The 18,938-nt window shown below is 44.5% G+C and overlaps 1 protein-coding gene across 3 annotated transcripts in view; it reads right to left on the bottom strand.

The window, feature by feature from the left end:
* The window catches only part of phc2a (polyhomeotic homolog 2a (Drosophila)), a 46,870-nt gene that overhangs the window by 13,489 nt on the left and 14,443 nt on the right, over positions 1-18,938 (bottom strand). Inside the window, exons 2-6 of one of the 3 annotated variants that reach the window (XM_062540330.1) lie at positions 12,461-12,699; positions 8,279-8,437; positions 4,681-4,845; positions 3,284-3,436; positions 2,666-2,981 (exon numbers count right to left, since the gene is read on the bottom strand). In XM_062540330.1, coding sequence (XP_062396314.1) covers positions 2,666-2,981; positions 3,284-3,436; positions 4,681-4,845; positions 8,279-8,437; positions 12,461-12,622 — 955 coding nt within the window. In that variant the 5' untranslated portion in view covers positions 12,623-12,699. The remainder of the gene's footprint in view (positions 1-2,665; positions 2,982-3,283; positions 3,437-4,680; positions 4,846-8,278; positions 8,438-12,460; positions 12,700-18,938) is intronic. The other 2 variants (XM_062540332.1, XM_062540331.1) reach the window with 2 other exon arrangements.

Here is an 18,938-nt window from a genome sequence, read left to right as displayed (position 1 = left end):
ATTCACACATGTGCTTTCTCTCTCTCACACACACGCTCACACACACGCACACTAATGCATACAAACAATACAACACACATGCACGCATTTGCACACATGCAAGCACATACATACTTCACTCACACAAACACACACACACACACAAACACACATGTCCCCTCCCTCAGCTCATTATAATCCCCTCAGATCTACACTGACCCCCCCATGTCAGAGCCCCCTGGTCAAAGGTTCCAACAGAAGCCCAGTGCCGCGTCTGCAGGGGTCACCCCGGGAGAGGGCCTGTTCCCACTTAGAGCCCCCTCTCAGCCGCCCGCGGGCCTGGGATGGTCCGGTGCCGCGTCCGCCGCGCCACTGCTGCCTACCAGCGTTTCAAGTCTAATGAGATCCTTATGAAGGGGAAAATCAGTTCATGACGAGGGAGGGGGGACGTCGAGGTCTCGCGTTTTGATTTTAGACAGAGGCGCTGCTGCTACGTGTTTGTGTGTGTGTGTGTGTGTGTTTTTTCCCAAGGGCAAACTTCCCTCCATTAACAAGGCAGACAGAGAGCCAATAGGAGACTTAAAAGCGGATCATTGATCTCGGATGCTGATTGATAATCTGTTTGGTGCCAGTGAGGAATGAATCCTCTATTCATGGTGTATTCAGTCAGCTTGTTTCACATTACGTTACTAAAGGTATTAAACATCATCCTAATACAGACCTTGCGGAACTCCTTAAAAAATGAGCTGCGAAAGTACAATTAAAAAGACATTGAAATATTTGTTATAATGTCAAACTAACTCTTGATGTATGTATTTCCTGATACTGGCCACGGAGCCTTTTGCTGTTTCCTAAGGGACTAGTTCAAAGCGGGGTAAAGACCGGCTGACCAGATGTTCATGTCAGATAGACTGATGATGTGTTACAGAAACAGGAACATTTCACTGTGCAACAATTTCCTCTTGACATTAACAGGTCCAGCTTGATAACAGGCATGCTGCATATGTTTAGGAAATATAAGGTGAAACCTCGCCAGTGCTGATAATGTATTGATTCTCATGATGGCTATCAACATGTGCTGTTTCCTTCCTCTCCATTCTGCTTCGGGTCAGTAGTAGTCTAGCAATTATTTGGCGAGTGAGGTGACTTTTGAGACTCGTTTTCGAGTAATGCACATGGTTTGGATCACTGGTGGAATACAGTAACATACTGTGAGTACACATGGCAAGCCAATCGGGTCTTGACAAATGCTCACAATTCTATCTGAGAAGGGCTGAAGCTGGAATTTGACTCAGTGCAGATCGTGTGCCTAAAAAAGCTTTGAAACCCAGTTTGACCGTTCACAGCATGGCGGTCCGTGAATAGACATGACACATGCACCCCATGCCGTATTTGTTGTTATAATGAAACCGAGTATGCGCTCATGCACAATAAGGTCTATATGACATGAAACAAACATCCCTGTGTTACTGTTTTCAGAGTGTTTCTGTAGCGATGGACAGGGTATATATTGACCGCTCAGTTTTCTTGGGAAAACCTATATTTTCACACATAAGAAAAGAAAAAAAACAGGCCATCTTAACACCACTATAAGAATGTTTTTCCAACCACATAGTGTTGGTGTGGGAGGTTCCAGTGGGGCAGTAGCCATCTCCGACATTGCACTGGTGTTAAGTGACACCCCCAGCCTCCCCCAACAGAGAGAGAGAGAGTATTTCACAGTGCAGACCAGCTAGCGTATGCTACAATCTTCAGCAGGCAAGCCGTGTGCAAGGTATCACATTCTACTGCAATGAAGAGGCCAAAATGGAGTAATCCATTACACTGTACATCATAGCAGTATGTTAACCATCGGGGTCATCCCTATGTATTTTCCCTGGTCGCAATGCATACATATGTATTTGGGAAAAGCTGGGAATACAAAGTGGGGAACATAGGACCTGGGGAACATAGGACCTGGGAACATACAGTAGGTACACTTCCTAACCATCGATCCCGTGAGCAAGCTTTTTGTTCCGCTATTCTGAGCAGGTTAGCAGTATGCTAGCCCTTCATGTTCTGCTATCCTGAGCAGGTACAGTATGTTATGTTCTGCTATCCTGAGCAGGATAACAGTATGTTAGCCATCACATTATAGCTCCCTGAGCAGGTGTGGGTCCACACCACAGCGTCACATGGCGCACCCCAGAGGTTTGCTACCATGGCAACATCTAGGCCTCACTTAAGTGCTCAGGGCCAGCTGTTGCCATCACTCGAAAACTTGTTTTCTCCCCCCCCCCCCCTCTCTAATGCATAGCGAACGGAAAAAACATCATCATGACAGACAGCCTTATGCTGTGTTGACCCCACATATGGCTTTCTCAGACAGATCATATCTCACTTTCTTCACCTCATGTTTGCGACTGCCAAACCAAGCCAGGCTGGACGAGACGAGTATGTTGTGAGTGAGTTGTTGGAACCCACCAAAATGTCCTCAGCTAAACAATCCATACCATGAAAACCCTTTTAGATCATATATGTTGTTGGGTTTTCTACAAATGCAGGAGCCTGTTTTTTTCAGTTTGATGTGCTATAGCTGACCAATCACTTATTAGTTGATATATTATGTATATATGAGTTGATATTTTATTTATTTATTTCATCCTTTCATACTGTTAAATGACGTCCAGCATAACGGAATACATACCTGTGGTGAAGAGTGGATGGCTGGTGACGGCAGTGACGTTTCTGCTGATGGCCACCATGCGGGCGGTTAACTCGTTAGCACCGTCCAGCTTGCTCCCTCCGTCGGGCAGGGGCAGGGCACAGGAGACCTCGGGGCCTTCACCCTTCAGGGGAACAGCCTGGCCCTGGCCAGGACTCCTGAACTGAGCTGCAGCCTGGGTGCCCAGGGAAAGGAGAGGGGCTGCAAGGGCCTGTTTGAGGCCCAGGGCCTGGACCGCTGCCTGGGAAGGGGAGGGGGAGACCTCCCCCTGCTGGCTGCAGAGAGCCAGGTTCGGCACCTGGAAGGGAATAGTTGGCACACACACACACACACACACACACACACACACACACAAAGAGAGAGAGGGATGGAAGATGCATTGAGTCATTGGGCAGAATTTAGACTGGTAATCAGCTGGCTGTTAGGAAGGCAAGAACGCCTGAGGCTGCCAGTTTGTATTGAATGTCATTATGTGCTGAGGGCTATTATAGTATAGTGTGTGTGTGTGTGTGTGTGTGTGTGTGTGTGTGTGTGTGTGTGTGTGTGTGTGTGTGTGTGTGTGTGTGTGTGTGTGTGTGTGTGTGTGTCTAGTAAGAGTACCTGTGTGCTGGCAGGCTGCTGGTTGGTGGTGTGTGTGGGCACCTCTGTCTGGACCGCGGCGACTGTGGCGGTTGGAGTGAATATGAGCTGGGGGGACAAAGGAACAGCGCGGCCTAGGCTCCTAGCTACTTGCACAAGGTTAGTTTGCTGAGCCTGAAAAGCACACCAAACACGTTCACGTTTTTTTGCTATAGGAGCTCCACAAATGCGTGCCAGGCTGTCAGCTCATCCAGTTATTCCGGTGATTCGATTAATGGTGAGAAGAGAAAATAGATCATATTAATCAAGGGCATTCTGAGCAGTTGTGAAGTAGAAATTCAATGAAGTTAAAGAAGTTAAAAGCACCCATCTACAGTATCTTGACGCATTTGATCACTGCAGCAGATGTGCCAGAGGAAACACATAGGATACGCCGTCCCAGGTCCCATTTGTTTTCTAAATGAGCCGCAGTGGTCCCCGAAATAAACGCTTCGGCCACAAGAAAGAGCGGTCGGAAAAAGTGACATTCGGACAGCTGAGGGGGAAGGGGGATCAGGTCCAGATTTCCACAGTAAAAACTGCGGCTGTGTTATTGCTGTCTCCACAGTCTGCGTGGCGAGAAATGATTCTATTCTAGTCGCTGGGACGTAGTATATACACACGTATAACCAGAAACCGGCATTAGGAGGAGAGCGGTGTGGTTTGGACTTGAAAGGGGAGATTCACGACAAACCCACTGACGCATTCAAGTGAAATATGTCCAGGGTCTTTACTGACGTTCTTAAATCTTCACTAATGGCATGCGTGGACTGCCCGCTTCCTCAGGAACCCCCCAAAAATGCACGCAAGTAAAATACCACATGTTTCTCAGAACTGTATCCTTTTACCTATTCAGAAAAAAAAACGTCAGTTGACCAATTGTAGTGGGAGTCGGATTGTGAACCAAAGGTGATTCATACGGGGCTCCTTTGCGGGTGACACTTCCTTTTAACAGGGGCCCCAGTTACACACAATGATTTGTATTTATTTTAATAGATCGGAGAGGATGCTTGGAGCCTATGAGGGAAATGCTGTTGGGTGACCCTCAACCCATTTTGGGTCAGTCTCCACGGTCACTTTTGTGTGCTTATCCCTTTCTTTAAGACAAACTAAAACAAACCTGCGGGCCACTGATAGAAGTACAAAAGAAATTTCTCATTCATGTTTTTTTTTTTTCCGTTTCGTTTACGTTAATTTTCACATAGTTATTTAGCTGGCGTTTCTATCCAAACTCCAAACTACTTTTTTGATCCGAAAAAGGGAAACGGCACAGTGCGACAAGGACATGATGTTAGTGCAGCAATAAGAACTAGTCGCATGGAATCAAGTCCCAATTCTAGAAGGGGGATTTCTCCATCAGTCACTCTCGCTGTTCTTACCATCTGTGCGCGCAGGTACATCTGGGCCTGGCTGGCGGTGAGGGTGGAGGCTGAGGTGTTACCTAGCAACACGGCCTGCTGGGTGATGCTGCCCGGGGCGGAGCTCACGCTCTGGGCTCGACTGATGAGCTGGGCGGCAGCGGCCGGAGAGGTGGCCAGATTGATCTGAGAGGAGAGGAGAGAGAAAGAGAGGGAGGGAGAGAGAGAGAGAGAGAAAGAGAGGGGGTACAAAGAGAGGGAGGGGGAGAGAGAGAGAAAGAAGGAGAGGGGGTACAAAGAGAGGGAGGGAGGGGAGAGAGGGAGAGAAAGAGAGAGAGAGAAAGAGCAGAGAACGAGTATGAATTAAAGTCAAAATTTCATAAGGGCAAAGGAGTGAGACTGTGGTGGTATTTGTGATGTCATATCCGAAGTAATTAAGCAACATTTGAAACATTTTCCACACCATAGGGAAGCAATGTGTGCTTGTTGGATACAAAAACCATAATTATAATGTTTCTGTTGGCTAACAGTATTAGAAATGAGTTATTATTTTCAATTTGAGTTATTGAGTCATCCAGCTATTAGTTGCACTTTTTACATTTAAATAGATTATGGTTTTCCTTACGGAGCTCATTGTGCTTTTGAGAGCATCTTTAATGATGGCAATTATCTAATGTAATGCAGGTTTTTTGTCAAATTCACCAAATTGCTCCTCACGGTCTTTTAGATCTCTGTTCCATGTGTGTGTTTCAAAAACACACATGCACACGCACACGCACATACACACACACACACACACACACACACACACACACACTAGTGTCCGTACACAGATGTGGTACTCTAAACACACACACACACATGGCCCGGACCAAGCCATAAATTATTCCTGCCAAACACATTGCTTCAAGCAGCATGCATTTCACGGGAGGAGTGCCATTGGACTGGCTTTCATCAGAATCGCAACCTGCATCTTTAAGGTGGTATCCTGGTTACCAAGTGGACTGCCAACCACACTGTGGTTTTATACTACAGATGGACATGGTCACCCGGGCTGCCCGCCCACTTTAACATTAGGCCATTTAGTCAGAAACACATGCAGTACTATTTGCGGAGCCCCTGTTGAAAGCTAGTCTTGTGTCCCATGTGCTGGGCTCGCTGCGGTTCGTGAGGACCGCGTTGGCTGGGACCTGACTGACTCCATGTTGCTCAGAGCGCTCGCTGCGGTTCATGAAGACTGCGCGTGCTGGAACGTGGCCCCATGTTGTCCTGAGCTTTGCCTTCCGGCCACAATGGGCTGAAGAGAGTTTAATCAGGGCTGTTTGTTGATGGTGGCGTGGCTGTGGGGTGTTGAGTTAGGGGGGAGAGAGAGGGGGGCTGAGCATAAGTCAAAACCGTCGCCCATTAATCAACACTGTGAGCGTCTTGGCACTTCAAAAACACAGAACAGCGCACAGGGAGAATGCGCAGCAGGAAACAGAATCCTCCCCCCTCTTTTACCCAGAATGGTCAAAACATACATTCTCCTCTCCCAGTGAAACTGACAACAACTACAGGGGAAACCTAACCCATAATATTTCACATAGCAACCCCATATATAGCAATCTCAATCAGCGGACTTAATGAGTGTGCAACAAGATGACTTATTGCTCTGAGCTCTTTTTTTTTTTTGTTTCAGTGGAGCCGTAAAGAACATTATTAAAGCAAGATGCCAGAGAGGCAGTTGAGAGCGATATTAATATTGCACTGTCCGAATAAGAAGCAGGATGTGGTGGTTTTTAGCTGGAGTGAGGTCCTTCACGCACACTCAAGACTGTGGTGTAGACTGCAATAAGCGTACCCTGAGGGGGCCAATGGGCTTCATCCATCAAAAGCACTTATCACAGCCTTTCATATCTCGGCGGCTGAACGCCAGAAACTGTCTAGCCAGACAGTGGCAATTAGCTTAGAACTGCCCACGCTAACCTCAGGCTAACTGTGCGTAATAACCAACAGCTTTTCCTGTCATTGATACCCTAGGAATACACTCAAAGCCCCTTGAAGGTGAATGATGAGTCTTTTCATCACACATTTCTTGAGATTGTTTTAAATTGTGGCGTAGGAGAATCTAACCAGACGTGACACCAGAGTAAAACGCAGATGGAAAAATAGTTCAGGGTTTTTTTCTATTTTAATTTTTAATTTTTTAATACACTCTCGGATGTAATTTATTTTGCGGGTTTGAAGCGCTCTCTCCGGAGCTGTCTGAAATGAGCACCATGCGCAGTGTTTAGACAGATATTTATCAGTGTCAGCCCTCATCAGCGCCCGCCTCACTGCTCAGGTTACACAGAGCTGCAGGCAGCAGCCAGACCAGACCGGAGCAGAGGGAGCAGAGGGAGCAGAGGGAGCAGAGCTCAGAGCCTACAGTGCAGCGCAGCACAGCAATGGCACTGAAGAATGTCATGTCTCAGATATACCTAAAGCTGAATCTACAGAATTCAGCACATAAATACATCATACATTGTATGTGTGTATGTGTGTGTGTGTGTGTGTGTGTGTGTGTGTGTGTTTGTGCATGCATGCATGCGTGTGTGTGTGTGTTCCATTTTTTCTTCATCTGCGTATGCATTTTATTTTTTTTAAAGATTATTTTTTTGGGCTTTTTATGCCTTTAATTGGACAGGACAGTAGAGAGCATGACAGGAAATGAGCAGGAGAGAGAGTAGGGGTGGGATCCGGAAAGGACCACGGGGCGGGAATCGAACCCGGGTCGCCGGCGTGCGGTGCAGGTGCCCCAGCCAGTTGCGCCACGGCTGGGGCCGCGTATGCATTTTATATACCAATACTACATTAGCGGTTGAGAGTTTTGCACAATGGCATGTCTTCTCGTATCCCTGTGATAATATACCAAAAAGATTACTGTTTGCCATCAACGCAAGAAATGTATTATTAAAAGAGAAGTGCTTAATAATACTCTCCGTTAATGCACATTTTTACAGTAAAAGTTAGTGTGTTAGTAGACCTATCTCTCTGCTCGCCAGAACAGATGTTTGCCCTGTGACCACTATTGCCCTTTTAAAGAACAGATGAAATTAAATAGCAGAGAAAATGCCAGCTAGTGACATATGATCTCAGACTAATGGCTTTATGCTCAACATGCAAGTGGTGCCCTTGACAATGGGGCAGGTTAGATTACAGCAGGAGAGGACCAAGGTCAGGAAAACATGTCTCTTTTTCTTTCAGATCAGCTGAAGAAGGGCCCTGAGATTCTACTGTATGCTGATGAGTGTTAGGCTCTGTTCTCCTTACTGAAGCGTTTGTATATTTCTTTAACCAAACCAGTTGACATTAGTGACATTACACGTATCAGTGTGTATGTGTCAGTTTGTGTGTGTGAGTGTGTGTATGTTTTGTGTTCATGAGTGTGTGTGTGTGTGTGTGTGTACATGTGTGCGTGCATGTGTGTATGTGTGCATATGTGCATATGTGCGTATCTGTGTGTGTTTATGTGTGTGTGTGTGTGTGTGTGTGTGTGTGTGTGTGTGTGTGTGTGTGTATACGTGTCTGTGTATGTGTGTGTGCATGTGTGTGTGTGTGTGTGTGTGTGTGTGTGTGTGTGTGTATGCCCCCCCCCCACCTGCTGCACGGCGGCCAGACTCTGGAGCTGTGTGCTGCTGAGGTGCTGCTGCTGCAGAGCTGCTGTGTGCAGCATGAGGTGCTGCTGCTGCGCCGCGTACATCTGCTGCAGGTACTGAGCCGCCGTGCTGGGCTGCCTGCTCAACGCCTGCTGGATCACCTGCAGAGAGAGAGAGAGAGGGGGGGGGGGGGGGGAGAGAGAGAGAGAGAGAGAGAGAGAGAGGGGTATATAGAAGGGGAAAGAGAGAGAGGGGGATGGGATGGAGGGGGAAAGAAGGAGAGAGAAAGATGGAGAGAGAGAGATGGAGAGGTAGATGGAGGGGGAAAGAAGGAGAGAGAGATGGAGGGGAAAGAGAGTGAGAGATGGAGAGGTTGATGGAGAGGGAAAAAGAGAGAGAGAGGGGGTGAAGGGGAAAGAATGAGAGAGAGAGAGATGGAGGGGGAAAGAGTGAGAGATATGGAGAGGGAAAGAGAGGGGGGATGGAGGGGTAAATAGAGAGAGAGGGGGATGAGATAGAGGGGGATAAAGAGAGAGAGAGAGGGTGGAGGGGGAAAGAAGAAGACAGAGAGAGTGATTGAGAGGGGAGAGAAATTCAACTAAGCACTTTATTCTGGCATTTACAAAATTGGGTAGTTCAGTAATCTTATAAACGCAATGGCTTCAAAACCATAAAAACAAATCTAAATACATATGCCAAGTAAACTAAGTACCAGCGTGGGAGAATCCTTTAGGATTTAGACAGATACACATTCTTGTTACTAGAACATTTTACTGTGCCTGTAAGCTTAACGAATGCATTCTCAGTGGAAAAGCCATCAAGCTATGAATTATATCCACAATAAGCAAGACATACACTGTAGAACTTGCCACCACCTCCCCCCAGACTTGAGCGCGCACACACACACACACACACACACACACACACACACACACACACACACACACACACACACACACACACACACACACACACACACACACACACACACACACACACACACACACACACACACACACACACTCTATCCTGCCACCAGGGGCAGTGCAGTTCTTTCCTGTCACAGAAGGGGTCAGTGGTCTCCATCATAGCAGCCCATCTGTCAAAACACCCCCCCTCTCACCCGCACTCCTGACAGCAGAAACACATTCCCAGCCCCCCCAGCCCCCAACCCCCTGCTCCCTGCCCTGCTCCATCATTCAGGCTTCAGAAAACAAGGCCTTCAGCATATGTGTGTGTGTGTGTGTGTGTGTGTGTGTGTGTGTGTGTGTGTGTGTGTGTGTGTGTGTGTGTGTGTGTGTGTGTGTGTGTGTGTGCGTGCGCGTGCGTGCGTGCATGCTTGCTTGCAGGTCTGTGAGTGTGTGTGTATGTGTGTGTGTGTGTGTTTGTGTTTCTGTTGCCATGCATTTGTGTGTGTACATATGTGTGAGGCGGAAGGCGCCATATGATGCCTGTTCACATTGATGGACCAGTCCAGAGAGGCCCCCTTGGCTATGACCTATGGGTTACAGCAGAAACCTCTGGGATCCACGGGCCTGACCTGCCCTTACTGAGCAGCACATGCTACATGCCCGCCCGCGCAACGAGGGAGTCCATCTTTGCTAAAGACTTACATTCATGGGGCTATAGCTTTTCTAACGAACTGCAGATCTCAAAAGAGATTATATAAGTATGAATAAAATAAATTAACTAGGGGGCGCTGTGGCACAGCAGGCTACAGCGTCCGTACCATTTACGGGTCCGAGTGCCTATGCCCTATGGGAACCCAGGTTTGAATCCGGCCTGCAGTCATGTCCCAATCCCGCCCCATCTCTCTCTCCCGCTTGTTTCCTGTCTACCACTCCACTGTCCTATACTAATAAAGGCAAAAAAGGCCAAAAAAATATACTAAAATAAATAAATAAATAAATTAACTATAATGTGATTACATATTGTACATCATATATCAATCACATATGTGTTTGTGCCACTGCGAAAATACGAATGAAATGTAAAAACATTGCCATAAATAAAATGTAAAATATCACCAAACCAGTTATTCCAATCAAACCCATTTTAAGGACCCATGTAATGACTGGCTCCTGCTTTGGTCATAAAAGCCAGATGTGCAGGGATATTGTCAAAGTTGCTCACCTACTTTATAACACACTGTGCTGTAACATATCACCAAATATACTAGACGCTGTAAAAGCACACGTCACCAAAGAGATTGATATACAGGAAACATAAAGTGATTTATCTTTATATCTGCTTAGCGAAAGCAGTGTGAAGCCATGCTAAGCATCTTAAGATTACTTCACAGTCCTTCAAGGACCTCTCCCCTCTACAGCAATTCTCTCTAAGCAGGGTGTTGAGGCCCTCACGCCTCGTACACAAAACAGAGAGAGTACTCCTTAGTACTTTACAAAACTTCACTAGCACTTAGTAATTAAAAAAGTAATTTAAATGTGGGAAAGTACTGTATAGAGCTGAATTATTTCTTAAAAACAAAAAATAAAAATTATCAAATCAAAACTAGAAGTAAGAAGTACTGTAAGTAAGAACCAATAACAACAACAAAACAAACAAACCTTGCTTAATAGTGATCTTATAATGTTCAGACATGTAAGTGAAAGCAATGGTGTGTAAATGAAGATGCTCACCCAACTCTATTAAATCCTCCACACACTTTTCTCCCCAAAACAATAACAGCAACAGGTGGGCCGTGCAGTTCCCATGGCAGTAGTCCAGACCGGTTCTCAGTAATACTATCTTTTCTCCACTTTGGACACTAAACAACTTGTGACTGAAACATCCACATGAAACAAGATATACCCCAAATGCCGTAACAGCCAATAGTTCCTGAAGACCGGCTTGACCACTCCTTCTCCCCATAGAGACTTACATCTCTGATTGAGTGACACCCTGTGTATCATGGCATATTTGGTCATAAAATGCCTTTTCACCTTTGACCTGTGTGAACCTGACTGGGGATGACCTCTTCACTGGCCCAAGGGTCACGAAGGAAGGGCAAACGGCATAATCCTATCCGCCTAAAGGAAGACATGTTTAGTGACAGACGCAGACGCCCTGTTCACCTCTCAAGGCGTTTGTGATAGGCTGTTCACGCTGCTGGTCACTGAACCAGGGTGAGAGAGAAGGGATTCACTTCACCACATGCCATTTCATTGATGAAGTTGTACGAACAGGTCAGAAATGGAATGGAGTCCAACACAATGGAAAGGAAAACACTGCCTGTTCATTAGAATAACATATTGATTTCATTTCATGTAATACATTCTGAACTGTCCTTTGAATGCTTAGACATGTACATTGTCAACGTTTCATGCGTGCCTTCTTTAGACTTTAAACTGATTTTATTTTTGCTTTACGTTTTTAAAAATCTCTCCCATCTCAAACACCTCAGATAGTTTACCCTCCTCATGTAAAACACTAATAGGCTGAAGGATTAAGGATGTCAGAAATCATTAGCAGGTCATGGTTCATACCTGTTCCTACTCAAGCTGACCACAAACAACAAGATGGATGGCATTTTATTGAGGCGTGACAAATAGCATTCTTGACCCCAGTTTGCCCATCAATCTTCTTAAAGCCACACTTTGTTCCTCATTCGACAGCAGCTGTCTACACTTTGCAAAAAACTTTAGACATACACTCCATCAAAAGTTAAATCAACAACGTTCGTTCACTTCTTGCACAGTCTAAATGCCATTATTAAGGGCTGTGTTGCTTCAGGCAACCAGCAGATGGCAGCAGTGGCATGTCTTTAAAAAAGTCTGAACACTTTTGACATTTCATGCACCCAACCTCAGTGGTTCCCAAAATGTGCAACAGTCCCTCAGGAGGGGGGCATGGAGTTACATCAAGGGAGGCATGACTTCAAGACGAAACAGCAGGATAACAAATCTAAACAACCAACTACTTGTCCAAACACAGAAGTCCTCTACAAGATTTTTAAACAGATAACTGATGAAATATAATTGAAAATGACAGCTGCTCAAAAGTATAGACGTGTATTTAAGAAAAGCCATATATCTAGGCATTATAAGTGTTTCTGTTGTTCTGTTGTGTATGAAGAACAGGCAATAGACTATATGGGATTCTCAATTTCTGCAATCTTAGGTTATTTTTGGAACCACTGCACTGGTTTTGATTTCAGAATGTCCATCGTCAGCCTGTCTTACCTGCATCTGTCTGTCTGGGACGCCGGCGTAGACAGAGATCTGAGGCGCAGCAGTGCGGGTGGGGGTGGAGGTGGTGCTGGTGGGGGGGTTAGTGGGGGGGTTAGTGGGGGCGGTAGTGGTGGTGCTGGCGCTGCAGGCCGGGGGGACCTGCTCCTTCTCCATCACACCCTCCACCTGTCTGCTGGAGATCCACCGCTGCTGTCTACTCTGGTCCTCTTCAGGACCTCTCCACTCTGTTACTGAGAGAGAGGGAGAGAGAGAGAGACAGGAGAGGGAGAGAGAGAGAGAGGAGAGGGAGAGAGAGATTGATATTTAGATGCACTGTTATTCAGTTGTCAATGTACAGTATATTTGACATTAGCCACAGTAAATTACATTTCTTGTTCCCACACAGATCCTTTTTAAAATTTATTTAAACTTTTTTATCTTGGATCATGGCCAAGGATGGGAGGTATAATGACAGAGAGAGCTGCTTGATACGCATGTCAGGTATTTGTAGGCAACATCTCCCACCACCCCACAGAGAGTCTGTTTGTTACGTTATTCCCTTAACTAAGACGAGTTGATACATGCCTCACACGTTTCAATGCATGCACTCAAAGGCTCTGACGCATGGCGCTACTTTGATAGCACTTACTGTAGCTAGCCCAGTTCATTCACTCGGATCCAAACAGAGATGAAGTTCGAAGTGACGAAACACCTCCACGTTTTCCCTATTAAAATACAGTTACACAACCAAGTAGCCTATGGTGAGACAAAATAAAACATGGCGCTTTTCTAAGCGAGTAAGAAGGATAATATGGCGTAATAACACTTGAGAGCACTTCGACTCGGCGCAGTAATAGGTCTATCATCACTCTTGGATTTTCAGTTTCACGTTGGAGTGAGGATATTACTGAGTTGAAGTGCTCCCATGTGCTATTCCACCACACATTATTATCCCTCTTATCTGCTTAGAAAAGTGCCACGTTTTATTTTGTCACCATACTGTAGTTGGTCGTGTAACTACTTGAAACTGTATTTTAATAGGGAAAACGTGGAGGTGTTTGGTCGCTTTTAACTTAATCTCTGTTTGGATCTGAGTGAATGAACTGGGCTAGCTAAGCGCTATCAAAGTAGGCCTACCGCCTCGCGCCAGAGCCTTTGAGTGCACGCTTTGAAACGCGAGAGGTATGTATCAACTCATCTTAGTTAAGGAAATTACGTAGTTTAATACGGTGGAGTGTTCCTTTAAATTGCATCATTCACCTTTGCTAAGTTGGTGCTGAGCTAATGCAATTCAACGGTAACATCCAAAACAGTCTTATCCACCCCACAGCACACCCGAGACAAATAAATTAAAACGTCAGACTATGTCTGTGTTGATAGAATGATGTTAGAAACAAAACGAACCTTGCATCTCAATGATTTATTACATTTTGAGGGACTGGTTTCTCAGCAGCAGCGGAATTTTACTTTCTAGATTAGTAGTAGGCTACTTAGGCCGCGAGCTAGATAGGCCTACCGTGCACCCCCCCCACCTCCCAACAAAACCATACTTTTTTGAAAGGTCTGGGTGTGTAGAATATGAATCTGAATGTTAACATTGAAAATTTTGGGATGCACTACCTGTTTTAGCCCTGAGAATAGGGAAACCCTAAAAACCGATTATAAGCGATTCTAACACATCAGATGGTCCTAGTCAATCAGAACAGCTTTTAAGTGACCTATTACACACTCAAACTTCACATATGAAGACTTAGGTCAAATGTCTACCATGCTGCTTATTGGTAGGTGTCTTAAATTAACATAGGTAAAGCCTTATATTGATATAATAAGCCAATTTCATGTATAGGCCACAAAGTAGATATGACTACCATACACCGCCTACCCCCTTTTCTAACAAAATCATGCTTTTGTGAAAGGTTTGGATGTGTAAAATATGAATATGAATGTTAACATTGAACATTTTGGGTTGTACTACCTGTTTTAACCCTGTGAATAGGGAAACCCTAAAAAATGATTTCAAGCGATTTTAACACAGAGATTATCATAGTCAAACAGAACAGCTTTTAGATGACCTATTACACACTCAAACTTCACATAATGAAGACTTAAGTCAAATATCTACCATGCTGCATATTGGTAGGTGTCTAAAATTAACATAGCTAAGGCCTTATATTGATATAGGGAGGTAATTGTATAGGCCACAACCTAGATACGCCTAACATACACCCCCAACCCCCTCTCCTAATAAAATTCTGATTTTTAGAAAAGTTTCAGTCTGTAGAAGATGAATCTGAATGTTAACATTGAACATTTTGGGTTGCACTATTTGTTTTCACCCTCTGAATAGGGGAAAAAAAACTATTTTAAGCGATTTTAACAGAGGTTGTCCTAGTCAACCAGAGCTTTTAGATGATCCATTACACACTCAAATTTCACATATGATGACTTAGGTGAAAGAACACCCTATACTGCTTCTTGGTAAGTGACTACATTTAATATAGCCTAGTTAAGGCCTTGGGCCCTATTTTCATGATGCAAAACCTGGCAGAAAGCGTGGAATAATAACAACGCAAAGCTTATTCCTATCGTAGAGTTTTTCGCCATGCGCGTCTCTTTTATTGAGCAATGTGCCAAGGGGTGTGGGAATTAATGACTTAAGAACGGGTCTGGCACATTATCTAAGAATCATTATCTTACTAAAACGCATTGCACTACTGACCAAGGGAAACCTGGTCAGAAATCAGTGGCGAGTTGTTATTATTTTAAGAGTGCATTATCAACAATGATACGGGCGCTGATTGTTAAGTTGCGCTGCTTGCTCTTAAAGGGAATGACCGATGACACTTGCACTAGTTTAAAGGATGTTTTGCCCGAAAAACACACCCATTACTGATTAAGAAACATAGGAATGCCTTGTTGTGCCATTCGTTATCCATTTGATAACGAAAACACTCCCAATGTGGACAGGACAGCCTACTAAATTTAAATAAACTTTAAATAAGTGACCATGAAGTGTCGTAATACAGCCCCTTATGTTGATTTCATGAGCCCATTTCCTACCCAGCATGCACATACACACACAATGACTATACAAGAACTATGTACATACAGCATGGAAAAGAACTATACAGCATGCACACACAAAAATGTGCAATGCAGCATGCATACAGACACACAATAACTACACTGAACAAAATGATAAACACACCACTTTCACAACATTTCTCTCAAATATTGTTCACAACTCTGTGTTAGTGAGCACTTCTTCTTTGCCAATATAATCCATTCACCTCACAGGTGTGGCATATCAAGATGTTGATTAGACAGCATGATTATTGCACAGGTGTGCCTAAGCCTGGCTACAATGAAAGGCCACTCTAAAATATGCAGTTTCACTGTATTGTCTTCACATACAGTGATTATGCGTTTTGACACCGATGTTCTAGGCATGTCAATAATTCCTCCGCATAGAGTTGATCAGGTTGTTGATTGTGGCCTGTGGAATGTTGGTCCACTCCTCTTCAACTCCTCTTGCAAAGTTGCTGGATATTGGCAGGACCTGGAGCATGCTGTCGTATATGCCGACCCAGAGCATCCCAAACATGCTCAATGGGGGTGACATGATTGGTGAGTATGCTGGCCATGCAAGAACTGGGATGTTTTCAGCTTCCAGGAATTGTGTACAGATCCTTGCAACATGGGGCTGTGCATCATCATTCATGCTGCAACATGAGGTGATGGTGGTGGATGAGATGCTATGGATGGATGCCATCAATAAAATGCACCTATGTTCGTTGTCCATAACACACGTCTGCCCATCCCATAAAGCCATACATGCTGTCTGCCATCAGTCCTGTACAGTGAAAACCGGGATTCATCTGTGAAGAGAACACATCTCCAAAGTGCCAGACACCTTCGAATGTGAGCATTTGCCCACTCCAGTCAGTTACGATGACAAACTGCAGTCAGGTTGAGACCCCAATAAAGATGACGAGCATGCAGATGAGCTTCCCTGACACGGCTTGACACTTTGTGCAGAACCGATTGTTGCAGCAGCTGTTCGGGTGGTGGGTCTCAGATGATCTTGGAGGTGAAGATGCTAGATGTAGAGGTCCTGGGCTGGTGTGGTTACACATGGTCTACTGTTGTTGTGAGGCTGGTTGGATACAGTACTACCAAATTCTCTGAAATGCCTTTGGAGACGGCTTATGGTAGAGAAATGAGCATTTCTGCAGTCAGAGGGAGCAGCCAACTGTATAGGCTCCCTTGAAGCTGGCAACATCTGTGGCATTGTGCTGTGCGATGGAACTACACATTTTAGAGTGATCTTTTATTGTGAGCCTGCCAACCTAAGGCACACCTGACATCTTAATAGGCCACACCTATGAGGTGGATGGATTATATTGGCAAAGGAGAAGTGCTCACTAGCACAGATTTATGAACAATATTTGAGTGAAATAGGCCTTTTGTGTATAAAGTCTTAGCTCTTTGAGTTCAGCTCATTATAAATGGGGGCATAAAACAAAAGTGTTACTTTTATAAGTTTGTTCAGTGTAGTTACAGTGTCTGTTTACATGCTGTAGTTCATTGTGTGTGTGTGTGTGTGTGTGTGTGTGTGAGAATGCTTTATACAGTAGTTCTCTTGTATTAAGTTATTGTGCATTTGTGCCTACCATACACCCCCAACCCCAAAGCAGAGGGATTGGGGGTGTATGGCAGGCGTATCTACAGTAGATTGTGGCCTATGAAATTAGCTCCCTATATCAATATAAGGCCTTAGCTATGTTCGTTTTAGACACCTACCAATATGCAGCATGGTAGATATTTGACCTAAGTCTTCATATGTGAACTTTGAGTCTGTAACAGGTCATCTAAAAGCTGTTCTGATTGACTAGGACCATCTTGATGTGTTAGAATCGCTTAAAATCGTTTTTTAGGGTTTCCCTTTTCATAGGGCTAAAACAGGTAGTGCAACCCAAAATGTTCAATGTTAACATTCATATTCATATTTTACATATCCAAACCTTTCACAAAAGCATGATTTTGTTAGAAAAGGGGGTAGAGGGTGTATGGTAGTCGTATCTACTTTGTTGCCTATACATGAAATGGGCTCATTATATCAATATAAGGCTTTGCCTATATTAATTTAAGACACCTATCAATAAGCAGCATGATAGATATTTGATCTAAGTCTTCATATGTGAAGTTTGAGTGTGTAATAGGTCACTTAAAAGCTGTTCTGATTGACTAGGACCATCTTGATGTGTTAGAATCGCTTATAATCGGTTTTTAGGGTTTCCCTATTCATAGGGCTAAAACAGGTAGTGCAACCCAAAATGTTCAACGTTAACATTCATATTCATATTTTACACATCCAAACCTTTCACAAAAGCATGATTTTGATAGAAAAGGGGGTAGGGGGTGTATGGTAGTCGTATCTACTTTGCGGCCTATACATGAAATTGGCTCATTATATCAATATAAGGCTTTGCCTATGTTAATTTAAGACACCTACCAATAATCAGCATGGTAGACATTTGACCTAAGTCTTCATATGTGAAGTTTGAGTGTGTAATAGGTCACTTAAAAGCTGTTCTGATTGACTAGGACCATCTTGATGTGTTAGAATCGCTTATAATCGGTTTTTAGGGTTTCCCTATTCTCAGGGCTAAAACAGGTAGTGCATTCCAAAATTTTCAATGTTAACATTCAGATTCATATTCTACACACCCAGACCTTTCAAAAAAGTATGGTTTTGTTGGGAGGTGGGGGGGGGTGCACGGTAGGCCTATCTAGCTCGCGGCCTAACTGCGTCAAAAAGTAAAACAGAAGCGAACTCCAGTTGGGACATTTAGTAGTAGCCACCTTATAAACATGGTGATTCAGTGTGCACCACGGTGGGACACCACAGAGTTTACACCAATTTCAGTTAAAAGAACCAGGAAGGATGGTTCTTGCAGGCAGCTTGGAGCTGGCAGAGACTGTAGCCTACTACTGAAGTTGTGAATATGTAGGCTAGTGATCATTTTAGACCAGAGGGCAAACCCCGCAGTCTAAAGGACCACAAGTTACTGAAAACAAATGCTGTTCCATCCATCTTTCCAAATGCACCAACAGCTGGCCTACTGACGAACAGGTAGGCTAATTACTTTTGGTAGACTCTTGCTAAAGCAAGCCCCTCGTAACGTTATGTTACCTGCTTCTGATAACTTTAGATTGAGACTGTCCTACATGTAGCCTACCGGTGATGTTATGTGTGTTGTAGCCTGGAGTGGAATTAGTTGGAGCGGCACTGCTGCAGCAGGTAAATAAACTTGTGTGTGTCACGAAACCGGCTTCCTTTGTAGCCTAGATAATATCATTCCGCTACTGCCATACAGGGAAAGTATAGGCTATTGCAATGTGATAAAAGGTTCGTTTTTATTTCTGACTTTATTCTATCAACACAGACATGTGCATCGATAGTCTGACATTAACATTTATTTTGGGT

The sequence above is a fragment of the Sardina pilchardus genome, chromosome 7 (genome assembly GCF_963854185.1).
Source record: "Sardina pilchardus chromosome 7, fSarPil1.1, whole genome shotgun sequence".
Taxonomy (NCBI): domain Eukaryota; kingdom Metazoa; phylum Chordata; class Actinopteri; order Clupeiformes; family Clupeidae; genus Sardina; species Sardina pilchardus.
This window is presented reverse-complemented; position numbering and strand designations above follow the sequence as displayed.